This window comes from Ambystoma mexicanum, chromosome 8, assembly GCF_040938575.1.
Source record: "Ambystoma mexicanum isolate Mex_15411 chromosome 8, UKY_AmexF1_1, whole genome shotgun sequence".
Lineage (NCBI taxonomy): Eukaryota > Metazoa > Chordata > Amphibia > Caudata > Ambystomatidae > Ambystoma > Ambystoma mexicanum.
The window spans coordinates 907,134,657-907,147,259 of NC_090929.1; the positions used below are offsets into that span (position 1 = coordinate 907,134,657).

The window sequence follows — 12,603 nt, forward strand, 5'->3', positions numbered from 1 at the left end:
GGCTTCCCTCCCCATGAGATCCACCCGCTGAGTACCACCCCCATGCGGGCTATCAGGTAGCAGCCTCACCTGCCCGGCTTCATGGGAAGGGGCTCACCCTAGGGGAGAAGTGACGACATCCGGGGATTCGTCACATTGTAAATAAATGTTTTGACTTCAGGTCTCCCTCCGTTCATCACCATTTGCACTTACAACAAAATTGACCCGTATTTTTCTCATCTAAAGTGAGTCAATACATCCCCTCCAGAAACCAGTGCTCCTGTCCAATAACCCACTCGCTACCCTACACTTTTAACAGATGCTGATCAGGCGGACCGGTTATATATTTGTCACACTTGCCTGAAGAATCTAGATCTTCCTTGCACTTTTGATCTAGAACGCCACCGATCACGTATTACTTGCAAGAAGACTTAAAGATCGGGCTCTTCCAACAAAAAGGACTATAATGAAATTCTTCCTTGCCAACATGCTCATTTGCATCAAGAGACCACCTTGCTTTAAAATTCTAAAAATAAACCAATCTCTGAAATATTAATTTCGATAGACATTAGCCACGCGTTGAGTGCCATTACTCGCAAAATATACCATTGCATTACACTGGTGAGCCCAAAATGATAAGTATTTGATTGTTAAACTTCTTTGAGAGATGTTTATCCTTATAATTTTGAATAATGGTTGTTGCTGTTTGTGCATGAAGTGTCAGTATGCGGGTAAAATGTGTGCTAAAAGGCTGGAATGTCTTGGGTGTGTGGTATGTATTATTATTTTTATTGGGATTTTTGTAGATGTGTAGAAGTAGAAAATGGTGCAGAACCTTAGTAGGTGTGTAAGTGATAACCATAAAGAATGCTCCTTTTCCACTATACAGTAGAATGGATATTTTTGCATTCATCTTTTTTTGTCCCCACCATAACATTGAAATTGTTTGATGTTTTTATGCTGTAGTTGGTAAACTATTTTGTTATGCCTTACCTCCTTTCCTTCTATCTCCCCAGTCCTGGGATGTGTTTTTTCGTAAAGCGGATCCCAATGCTTCTGCTGGTGAAGTGCATTGTCAGCAGCAGCTTGTCAGACCTGACACGAGAGCGTCCCTGAGCCAGAATCTGGCGATGAACCCATATAAAGCTGAGAAGCTGGTGGAGGACCACCTTGCTGTGCAGTCCTTGATAAGGGCGTACCAGGTGAGCAAGTCTTGCTTCTTCTTCTTTCTGGAGTGCAGCTTACCTTAGCAGTTCTGGGGGTCCTTTCAGGGAACAGATGGTGTCTGTCCTTCCCGGCAGCCACCTTGACCTCTGGAGAAACAGAGCGAGACTTCTCAGGAGTGCAGTCCCCGCTAATCAGGGAAAAAACTCAGGAGAAAAACCCTTGATGGTACTCCAGAAAGGGCGATGGTTTCAGGATACACTGCAACCAAATCCGATCAGGAATAAAGATTTGGCATTTTGTGAACGAAGCTGGGAATGACAAGGTGGGACAGAAGCAAAGAGAGGCACAGGAGGCAGCAAGGGGGATGCCAGGAGGCAATGAAGGAAGAACAGGAAAGAAGGAATAACAGCGTTGTAGGCAACTAAGTAGATATTTGCAACGCATCGGCTTACCAGTGTTGCTGCTCTTTATTCATCTGCAAAGAGTGTGCCGGTGCTGGAACATGTGTGTCAGCGTGTACGTCCTAACGCGGGCACCTTCTTGGTATTGGTGAAGACGGCCGATGTGGAGCGCCATCTTGGGATGGGCATTGCCCGTCTCCATCTTAACCATAGGGACCACCAGTGTCAAAACCTGACTTCCTATTAGAATTTACAGTTAAGTGTTCTGTATTTTGAGCAGCACATTTAGATGTACGTTTTAAACATTGTATCCACTTGCATGAGTCATGTTATCTTCTTTTTGTTTGTTGGAGAGTAGTGTGGCTTACAACAGTGCTTTGTTTTCCGCTTCTAAAACAAGCAGTTTGAGGGCCTGCTCAATGGCCATGCTATGAACTCATATTGGATATCAAAATAATTGCGTATTTTTTTATGATACTTTGCTGTGTTACATAACTTGTGTTCGTACAACCCCATTACTGACTACTTTTTGTAATGCTCCTATTCTGAAAAGCACTGTTAACCTCCCTGGCAAGTTCCTCTCTCCCAATACACTTCAGGCTCCTCGACTGCTTCTTTAACTGTCCATCCTGCTGATCCAGACTTCACTGACTTTCACCTTTACACTAATGCCTTAACCTCCCTCCCCCATTCATGCCTCACTTAACAAACCTAACCCTTCCTTACTTGTCTGTCTCTACTACTTTCTTGCTCTGTCACTCCTTGATGTTTTACCATTGCCTGACCTGTCGTGCTTCTTTCCCCACTGGCCCACTCCTTCCTTTTTGCGATGCTTCAGTGGATAAAGCCCCCTATGATCCTCTGTTGCTTGCAGACCCCAGGTCCCGGCAGGCTCGCCGCCATCTAACACCACGGGTCCCCCCTACTTGCCATGGATATCTCTGCTCCACTTCACTCTCACTGTATTGCTCCCCTGCTCCTACTGCCTTGCATGCAAAGTACCTTTTACATTGGAATTGGATGGTTTTCTCAAAGGTGAGCGGATGCAGTTTTCTCTCATCACATGGATGGCAGGCAAATGCAAAAAGTGTCATCCACAGGCATGAAATTCGTGACTGAAAATGCCTTACTGGTTTTGGGAGCACATGTCCACCTGTGTGAAGCTCTGCACAGTCCACCTCTAGTTTTTAGGAGTGTGATGATACCATTCTAGAGCATGTACGTTGGGAGATGCATTCAAATACTTTGTATATGCAGTGGGTCGAAAAAGGGTCTTTTCTACTTGGTAGACCATTGTTGTCTGGATGGCTGTAGGATTGACTGATCTTCAGAAGGTTCCCTGTGTGCATCTGTGAAGGTCCTTGAAGTGTGACCTTTCTTTAATATGTAGGCACGACAGGGCAGTCACAGAAGGTTTGAGGTAGCGCTGGTACTGCTGAATAGGAGTGGCATTGTTCTTTTTTTTATTTTAAGTAGCTAGCTACTCTTTGGTTATGCATAGTTTGTAAGGCATTACCCTTGTCAGACGGGATTGTATCTCTTTGAAGACTAGTACAATTTCTAGAGATATTTGCAGAGGAGTGAAGGATCAGGCTTATTGGCAGGACTTGTTCTTCCTATTTTGTTTACAGTGCATTGGTAGTTCACTGTCAGCCAGCATAGCTAGGTTGTGTACTTTGGTGAGTTGCTTTACAGGAGGGCCCAGAGAAACTGGCCAAGCGAATGCAAAGAATGATGGTTCTGCTTAGACATGGGGCAGGAATTTGTTTTTTGCTTATTAGCCAAAGACAGCTCATGTTCCAGCAGTTGTGGCTTTTCCACAGCTCATCCACTCCCTCAGCTCCCCCCGCCTGTTGGAGTTGGATCCCCTAGGTGAGATCAACAATCTTATATTGTGGGATTCTTGTGTGCAGGGCCTGTACAGATTAAAAAGAGTCAGCGACTGAGGTAGAGTATTCACATTCATGCTTGCCTTGATCCCGTGGCAAGAATAGTTGTTTGCAAATGTTAAACAGTGTTGTGGTATACGGATGATGTAGGTATCCAGACTAGCAATCAGTTTGAAGATGTTTGGATACTAGATGGGACGAGAGTTAAACTGTTGTCACCATTTCCAAAATCCCAAACAATTAAAGGTAGACCTGAGGTAGGTAGGTAGGTAGTTTTCCCTGTGTTGTTTTAGGGGTACTAGATTCTTGCAAAGTAATTTTCAGACAGGGGAGAGAGGTAAATACGGTCTTGCAGTCACGGTTTCTTTTTTCTTTTTTTAACCATGTTTATTTTTTAAACAGAGCAGAGTAAATATGAAATGCTTATCGTCATAACATAAGAATTCAGCTTACAGTACATCCCAGCCCCACCCTCCCTGTCTCTCATTGGGGTCCCCCCTTTACAAGCTACCAAAAGGTTAAGGTTCCCGTTGCTGCGTCAGTCCCCTCCACTCCCCGTGCGGTCTCCCTCCACCTCCGCTAGGAACCTCTTGATGTTGCAGGGGTTCTGTAGGTCGGGCCGGGAATTTCCCATCATACTCCAAGAAAGGAGCCCAGATGTCCTGAAAACGGTGCAAGAGTCCGGCTCTGGCTGCAGTCACCTTCTCCGCAATCAGAATGTCCCACATCTTTCTCCACCACAGAATCAACGGATTTCCATGTGCAAGCCACTATGATCTTCGCCCCAAGCAAGCATTGGGTTAGCAGTTTGGCTCTCCTCCCCGATTGGGGGTAACTCCTGGGACTGGCAATACCAGAAGAATAGGTTCAGGTTCCAGGGGGATCACCGCTTGAGTGATTTCCTTGATTGTGGTTAAGCACTGTTTCCAAAAAGATTGTATCTTTGGGCGTGACCACCACATGTGGAATAAAGAGCCTGGTTGGCCACAAAGTCTCCAGCAGGCGGGATCCACGGATGGATTCATATGGTGGAGTCGCAAGGGGGTGGTATTACCAGCGCAGAAGTTTGTATGCGCATTCCCTATTCGTGGCGCAGACGAAGAGTGGACTCGCGTCCGGAACCACCAAGTTTTGTTCTGTTATTGGATGCCCCAAATCCGCCTCCCATTGTGCCATGGCTTGCGTTTTGGAATCAAGGAAGTCCCCCAGGAAGCGCCTATATAATGCAGAGATTTTCCCCCCAAGCCGGGAGTTCCTGCAGGGTCAGTTCGAGAGAGGTGGGGGTACGTGTTGCTGCTTGAAGCATCTAGGGGTGGAAGCACCAATGGCGGAGCTGTATATACGAGAACCTGTCCGATTCTTCCAGCTGGAAGGTTCCCTTGCATTGTTCGAAGGTTCGGGGGCGGCTCTCGAAGAGCTGGCCCAGTGATTCAAGGCCCCCTGCAATCCACTGTCTGAAAGCCTGGAGATTAGTCCCAGGGGAGAAGGCTGGGTTGTTAAAGACCGGGGAGTAGGGGGCCAGGCCTCTTGGGATCCCTTTGTGTCGTAGAGCCCAGTCCTAAGCGCTCAAGGTGTGTTTAGTGGACAATAGCATGTCGTTCCAGTGCTGCCGCTGTGAGGGTGAAATATGCGGGAGGAAGCGCAGGGGAAGAGGCAGGAGGAATTGTTCCAACTCTACCCACCTTGGGCGCCCAGAGGACATAAGCCAAGCATGAGTGTGGGCTAGTTGTGCTGCCATTTGGTAGCTTTGCAGGTTGGGGACTCCCAGCCCCCCTAGTTGTGCGTCCCCTAGCATCGTCTTCAGGGGAATCCTCGCTTTGATACCTCTCCAGATGAACTGAAGCAGTTTCTTCTGTAGCCCTCGGTTGGTAGTTGGGGGATTCATGACGAGTAAGGAGGAGCAGGCGTGTAGGAATCGGGGAAGAAGGTTCATTTTGCAGGCTGTGATATGCCCCATTAAGGAAATCTCCTGCGATGCCCATCTCTTTAAGTCTCTCTCCAGTTCTCGAAAAAGCAGGGGAAAGTTTCCCTGGTACACTGCCTTTGGGCAGTCGCGGTTTCTTACAGATTCTGTACAGTTCTGTGGCGGAGCTTTCAGGCAGTTTACCCACGTTATCCTACCTTAAAAGTAGATTTAATGTTTTATCAGATATGAACAGACAGACATGAGGTGACATAGAATTACTGTCTAAACTGATAGAACTACTGACGTTTAATGTGGCTAACAAATCAGATTGGACAGACACAGCAGCCTTAGCTATATACAAATATGAATATTAACTGATCCTAAATATTTGGTGTTCCAATACTCTATATAGTATAGCTTGAGCATCACCACAATCAAAACCGTCCTTTGTATTGATGCACAATTTACATTGTCACAGTACTTCTCAATAGTTTTGATTGGAGCAAGATCCATGTGGATTATATTGTCATAAAAATCTGTATGCTCCTCCTGACCCCAACTAGATACACAGAGAAAACATTATGATGTTCAATTGCAGTTGGCAAATCGATCAAAAAGTATTTAAAAGAATGGGTGCTAGAATGCATCTCTGAATGAGACTGTTGCTTGTTGCTATTGGAGGACCAAGATTGTATCCTGTGCTTTCTAAGATTGTATCCTGTATTTACTTTTTCGAGGGTATTGGGTCCTCCGACGTATTCCATAACTATGACAGGTAATGTCCACAGCTGTGCTGCTTCTGAAAATCTTTGACGTCTGCGTCCTGCGTCGATGACGTCGATGCGCCGTCCCTGAGGACCTCCTCCGACGGCCGACGTCACCCTATGTGATAAGTAGGACGCACGACGCCCATAGCCTCAGTTCCGTTTTTTCCGCGAACGTGTTCGCTTCGTGAATCTCGGTACGCCTCGACTCGTTGGAGTTGCAGTTTTCTATTCTCGGTTTGTTGAACCTGTTCGGTTGGTTGTGAAGACCTGTTCGTGGCGATGTCTTTCTCATCTTCGACCCCGCGTCTGGGCTTCAAGAACTGCGGGGACTGTGGGTCCAAGATGTCGGTCACGGACTCGCACGACGCCTGCCTCTGGTGCCTCGGGGAGGCCCACGATACGGACGACTGTGTCGACTGCCAGTCGCTCACTGCGAAGGCCTTGCGGGAATGCAAGAAGAAGCTGTCGGTAGGCCGGGTGTCTACGCCCCGGAAGTCGAGGTCTGCGGGGCTTTCGGCCGATGACTCGAGGGGTGACTCTCTGCGTCGTCGTCGGAAGTCCGGTGGGTCTCCTTCCAGGAGTCGGTCTCGCCACTCCTCTGCCTCTTCTAGGCATTCCAGGAAGCGCCGGCATAGGTCGCCTTCCCGGTCCTCTTCCGAGGACTCCGCCCGTCGGCGGGTCGCTTATCCCTCGATGCAAGCGACACCGGAGGAATGGGCTTCCTTCGGGAAGCAGATGCTAGCGATTCTGGAATCACAGGGCACCGGTCCGTCTGCGCCTCCGAGTGGGGTCGGTCGGCACCAGTCGAGAGACACCGCCCGTACGCCTTTGGGCTCGGGTGGTCGGCACGGCTCGCGGGAGAGGTCCCGCTCGGACAAGGGTAGCCGTTCTCGCCATGCCCGTTCCAGGTCCCAGTCCTCGACGCGCTTGAGACCGCGTGATCCTGTGCCGTCTTCGAAGAAGACGTCGACGCATGTGGCTCCGAAGTCGTCGACGATTTCTCTCGAGGTTCCGTCTTCGAGGGGGTCGTCGACGCCGTCGGCGCCCAGGTTGTCGAGAGACCCGCTCGGAGCTCCGGCTTCGAGGACTGTGTCGACGCCGCAGATGCTGGAGGCGTTGCAGCTGACGTCGACGCCTTTTCTGTTGACGCCAGCTCCGACTCGTTCGGCGCCCTCAACGCCTTTTCTGTCGCCGCCGACTCGTTCGGCGCCCTTGACGCCTTTCGAGGCGATGGTGTCGCAGGGGCCCCGTGACCTTATCTCGGGCAATAGTCAGTTTGATGACCTGAGGAAGTCACTGCATGATGCCAGTGGACTGGTCACCTCTCAGGAGGTGGAGTTTTGTCAGCCGGAGCCTGGCACTCATGCCGATTCGTCATATCGGCGCATTATGTCTCGGGTTACCGAGTACTTGGGTTGGTCAGCTCCCCCAGGGGAGTTCGTTCAGGATGATCTCACGGACATCCTTGATCTCGGTCCACCCACTGACCCGGTTTAGCCTTTTCATATGGCTCTGCAGAGAAGGGTGGCGGCGGCTTGGACTGCTCTGGAGAGTCTCCCGGCAGTGGGCAAGTCTTTGTCGCGAAAATACCGTCCAGCCAGTAACGACCCCTGCTACTTGTCTAGGCACCCCACCCCGGAGAGTTTGGTGTGCAGGCGGCTACGGCCCCGGCAAAGCAGGCTTCGTATCCTACCATCCCTCCGGATAGGGACGACAAACGTTTTGACGGCTGGGCGAAGAAAGTTTTTTCTTCGGGGGGTATGGCGGGGGGTATGGCGCTTCAGGCGGCCAACTCCATATGTGCCTTGTCTCGTTTCACACACACTCTGTGGAACTGTGTTGCATTAGCGGCTGATCATATTCCCGAAGGGGACGAACGGGATGGTTTCCTTGCTATGGTTCAGGATGGCAGGGATGCTATGTGTGAGGCCGTTCAGTCGGGTTTGGACTTGGCGGATTGTGTCAGCCGGTCCATGGCGGCGAGCACCGTAATGCGCAGGTTTGCGTGGTTGCGGAAGTCTGGGTTCGCTCCTGATGTGCAGTCCCGGCTCCTCAACATGCCTTTTGACGGTGAACACCTTTTTGGCAACAAGGCTGACGAGAGCCTTGAGAGGTTGCAGACCTCCAAAGCTGCAGCAAAATCGTTGGGTGTTGCAGTTCGCCAACCTCCGCCTTTTCGTCCTACGGGACAGCAATGGAGGGGGAGGTTCCTTTCGCTATTACTCGTCCTTCAGTAAAGCGAGAGGAGCTAGCAGTCAAAGAGGCCATCTTAAGAGTGCCAGAGGTGGAAACAGAGGTACTCGAGGTGCCAAGGCCGCTCGGGCAGTTGCCTCTTTGCCCTCAGGCAACGCCGCAGCCGCTACCACTCAGTCATGAGGCCAGGTCCCATGGTTCGCCGGTTCGGGGAAGGCTGGCGCAGCATCTTGTAGAGTGGCAAGCCATTACTTCGGATGTGTGGGTTCTGGAGATCATAACCCACGGCTACTGTCTTCCTTTTCGGCAGAGGCCTCACGACAATCCACCAGGGAACCTCTCTTTGAAGAGTCCGGATCCGCTCCTTGCGCAGGAAATTCAAGCCCTGCTGGAGAAAGGCGCCATAGAACTGGTGCCTGTAGCGGAGAGGAACAAGGGATGGTATTCCCCTTATTTTTTGATTTCAAAGAAAGACGGGGGATTGAGACCCATCATGGACTTGCGCGGTTTCAACAAACTCCTCAGGAAGGACAAGTTCAAGATGGTGACTCTTTCTCCAGTCCTCCAGGCCCTTCAACTTCAGGACTGGTTGGTGTCTCTCGACCTCAAGGATGCTTAACTTCCATGTACCGATCCATCCTAAGCACAAGAAGTACCTGAGGTTCGCGGTTGGCGACTCGCACTTTCAGTTTCGGGTCCTGCCATTCGGATTGACCTCCGCCCCGAGGGTTTTCACCAAGCTCATGGTGGTGGTGGCAGCGCATCTCAGGAAAGGGGGGATTCACGTCTACCCATACCTGTATGATTGGTTGATCAGGGGGAGCTCTCCCGAGCAAGTCCTGGATCATCTGTCCGTCACCTGCAACTCCCTTCACAGGCTGGGCTTCTCCCTCAATTTAAAGAAGTGCCATTTGACACCAACGCAGCGGCTCCAGTACATCGGAGCAGTGCTCGACACGTCCCTGGGGCAGTGTTTTCCTCCTCAGGTGAGGGCTCTTCACATTCAGCAGATGGTGCACAAGTTTCAGTTTGCCCAGTATCTCCCAGCATCCGAGTTTTTGAGACTGCTCGGCCTCATGGCATCCTGCATTCTTCTGGTGCCAGAGGCTCGTCTGCGGATGAGATCTTTGCAGTGGGTACTCAAGCTCCAGTTGTCTCAGTCCTCCGGCAGGCTGTCGGACCCTGTTCAGGTGCCGCCCTCGGTAGCCCGGGACCTTCTGTGGTGGGCCGTCGAGGGCAATTTGATGAAGGGGGCCCCATTTTGGCTGCCCTGGCCGGAGGTGACGATTGTGACGGACGCATCCCTAACGGGATGGGGAGCTCATGCTAACGAGCTGACAGTCAGCGGTCGTTGGTCTCCGTCGGAGTCCAGACTCCATATCAGTCTGTTGGAGCTGAGGGCCGTCAGGCTAGCCCTGAAGGCTTTTCTGCCGACTGTGCGCGGGAAGAGTGTCCTGATTCTGACGGACGACACGGTGGCCATGCACTACCTCAACAAAAAGGGGAAGGGCAGGGTCACTTCCGCTGTGCAGGGAGGCGATGCAGCTCGAGTTCTGGGCCATCCAGCAGGAAGTTTCGATCTCGGCAGTTCATCTGGCCGGAGACGACAACGAGACGGCGGACGCTCTGAGCAGGCAGAGCACAATCTCTCACGAGTGGGAGCTGGCACAGGAGATTCTCCTGGAGATCTTCGCCCTTTGGGGGACCCCTCAAGTGGATCTCTTCGCCTCCAGTGTCAACCGAAAGTGCGAAAGGTTTTGCTTGCGGGAATTTCCTCCAAAAGGAGCCTTAGGAGACGCGTTCGTGGTGGAGTGGTCATTCCCACTGCTGTACGCGTTTCCTCCAGTCCCCGTCATCCCGCAAGTGTTGCGGAGGTTACGGAGGTTCGGTTCCCGGATGATCCTCATTGCTCTGGCGTGGGCCCGGAGGGCGTGGTACCCGGACCTTCTAGACTTGTCCATCTGCACTCCACGTCGTCTTCCCTACCGAGACGATCTGCTCTCACGGGAGGGGGGTCAGGTTCTCCATCCAGAGGTGAGATCCCTCAATCTTCACGCTTGGCTTCTGAAAGGTTGAGGTATAAGGATTGGGACCTCCCTGAAGACGTGATGGAGGTGTTGCTCTCGGCCAGGCGGCCGGCGACAAAGTCTCTGTACCGTTGCCGTTGGAGAAAGTTCTGCGACTGGTGCAGAGTTCAGAATGTGGATCCTTTTTGAATGCGACATTCCCATGGTTTTGTCTTTCTTGCTTTCTTTGGCCCACAGGGGCTTGCAAGTGGGGATCATTAAAGGTTACCTGGCGGCGCTGTCCATATTTAAGCGCTCGTCTGAAGAGTGTTCCTATTTTAAGATTCCTTTAATTTCGCAGTTTTTGAAAGGGCTCACTAATGTGTTCCCTCTGTCACCTTCTTTGGTGCCAGGTTGGGATCTGAACCTTGTTCTTAAGTTTCTTATGGGTGCTCCGTTTGAGCCTTTACATTCTTGCCCTTTGAGGCTGTTGACTCTGAAAACTGTGTTTTTGGTTGCGGTTACTTCCGCTCGCAGAGTGAGTGAGTTACAGGCACTTTCAGTTAAGCCACCCTTCACTGTGTTTCACAAGGACAGGGTTGTCCTTAGAGTTCGTCCTTCTTTTCTTCCGAAGGTGGTTTCGGAATTTCATTTGAGCCAGAAGATTGTTCTTCCGGCGTTCTCCTGGTAAGGAAGAGGAGAGGCTCCATAGGCTTGATCCTAGGAGAGCGTTGAGCTTTTATATCTCGCGCATGTCCCGGGTCAGAGTGGACGATCAACTTTTCGTTGGTTACGCTGGAAAGCATTTGGGACAAGCTGTGACGAAACAGACTTTGTCTCGTTGGATTATTTTAGCTATCTCCGAGTGTTACCGCTTGGCGGGTAAGGACCCTCCGGCTGGCTTGCAGGCCCATTCTACCAGAGGAGTGGCTGCGTCTACTGCCCTGCAGAGGGGAGTTCCTATTCGTCACATCTGTGATGCAGCCACCTGGGCTTCAGTACATACTTTTGTACGTCACTATTCCCTCAATTCCATCAGAGGGCAAGATCTGGCCTTTGGCAAGGCAGTTCTCTATTCCGCAATTTGATTGGGCATGCTAAATTTGTATTCTAAATTCTTTCCCACCTCCTTGCTTGGTACTGCTTTGGGAGTCTGTCATAGATATGGAATACGTCGGAGGACCCAATCCCCTCGAAGAACAAGTTACTTTCTTACCTGGTAACGTTCTTTCGATGGGATGGTCCGACAACGTATTCCATATCGCTCCCTCCCTGCCTTCCCCGCTGCAGAATTTCTTTTGTGATTGCAGCTTGCGTTCCGCAAGGCCTTGTGTGTCTGACTGGCAGAAAACTGGTGGCACACGTTCTGGGAAAAAACTATAACTGAGGCTATGGGCGTCGTGCGTCCTACTTATCACATCGGGTGCCGTCGACCGTCGGAGGAGGTCCTCGGGAACGGTGCATCGACGTCATCGACGCAGGACGCAGACGCCAAAGATTTTCCGAAGCAGCACAGCTGTGGACATTACCTGTCATAGATATGGAATACGTCGTCGGACCATCCCATCGAAAGAACGTTACCAGGTAAGAAAGTAACTTGTTCGTCTTGGGTGTCCAAGTGTAAGTGCTAGCCTCAATATATTTGGACACAGAATTTCATAGTAAACAGTATCAAAATCCACCGTGAAGTTCACAAATCAACAAGAAAGCTTGTTGTCGGCTTATTTGGACTTGACATTGCCCATATGTTAATCAATCTGTGGACCATTGTTGCTCCTCCAAGAAGAAAGTCTTTTTGAGAGAGAGGTTCATGATAGTTTAGACATACTGCATCAAGCAGGGGATGAGTCTATAAGAAGATAGAGAACTATGTTGCGGAAAGCAACCACAGACCCTCTGCTAGTTGAAGTTGAAATTGAAGGCCTGGAGGTTGGTGCTGAAAGGGGATGGGCAAACAGCCGGGACCATAAATCACCTTTGCAGATATGACGAAGCAACGATCACTGACTAACTCCCGGTCAGACTGCCTAGAATATTCGTATGTCCAGGAAGGCATGTCGGGGGATGTGGCCTTCTCTTCAGTACACTGGAAGGGCAGGGATGGAGGGTCGTAAATGGCACCATGCTGGGGATAAAAGTAAATATAATGAAAAACACAATATGTGGGGATAGGGGTTTAATATGGAATAGTGTGAGCTGTAGAAATGGGGATGAGAGTCTTACCTTTAGTGAAGACCGACAGGAGCAGTATAGACTGCAGCAAAGTACCCCTACTATAGACCTGAAAGAGTTAAT

General features: G+C 50.5%; 1 protein-coding gene across 9 annotated transcripts in view; it reads left to right on the top strand.

Annotated features, from left to right (window-relative positions):
• OGDHL (oxoglutarate dehydrogenase L) overlaps positions 1-12,603 on the top strand; it is a 2,607,259-nt gene that overhangs the window by 359,421 nt on the left and 2,235,235 nt on the right. For all 9 annotated transcript variants that reach the window (XM_069610806.1, XM_069610810.1, XM_069610809.1 and 6 more), the window contains one exon: positions 996-1,181. In XM_069610806.1, the coding sequence (XP_069466907.1) occupies positions 996-1,181 (186 nt within the window). The remainder of the gene's footprint in view (positions 1-995; positions 1,182-12,603) is intronic.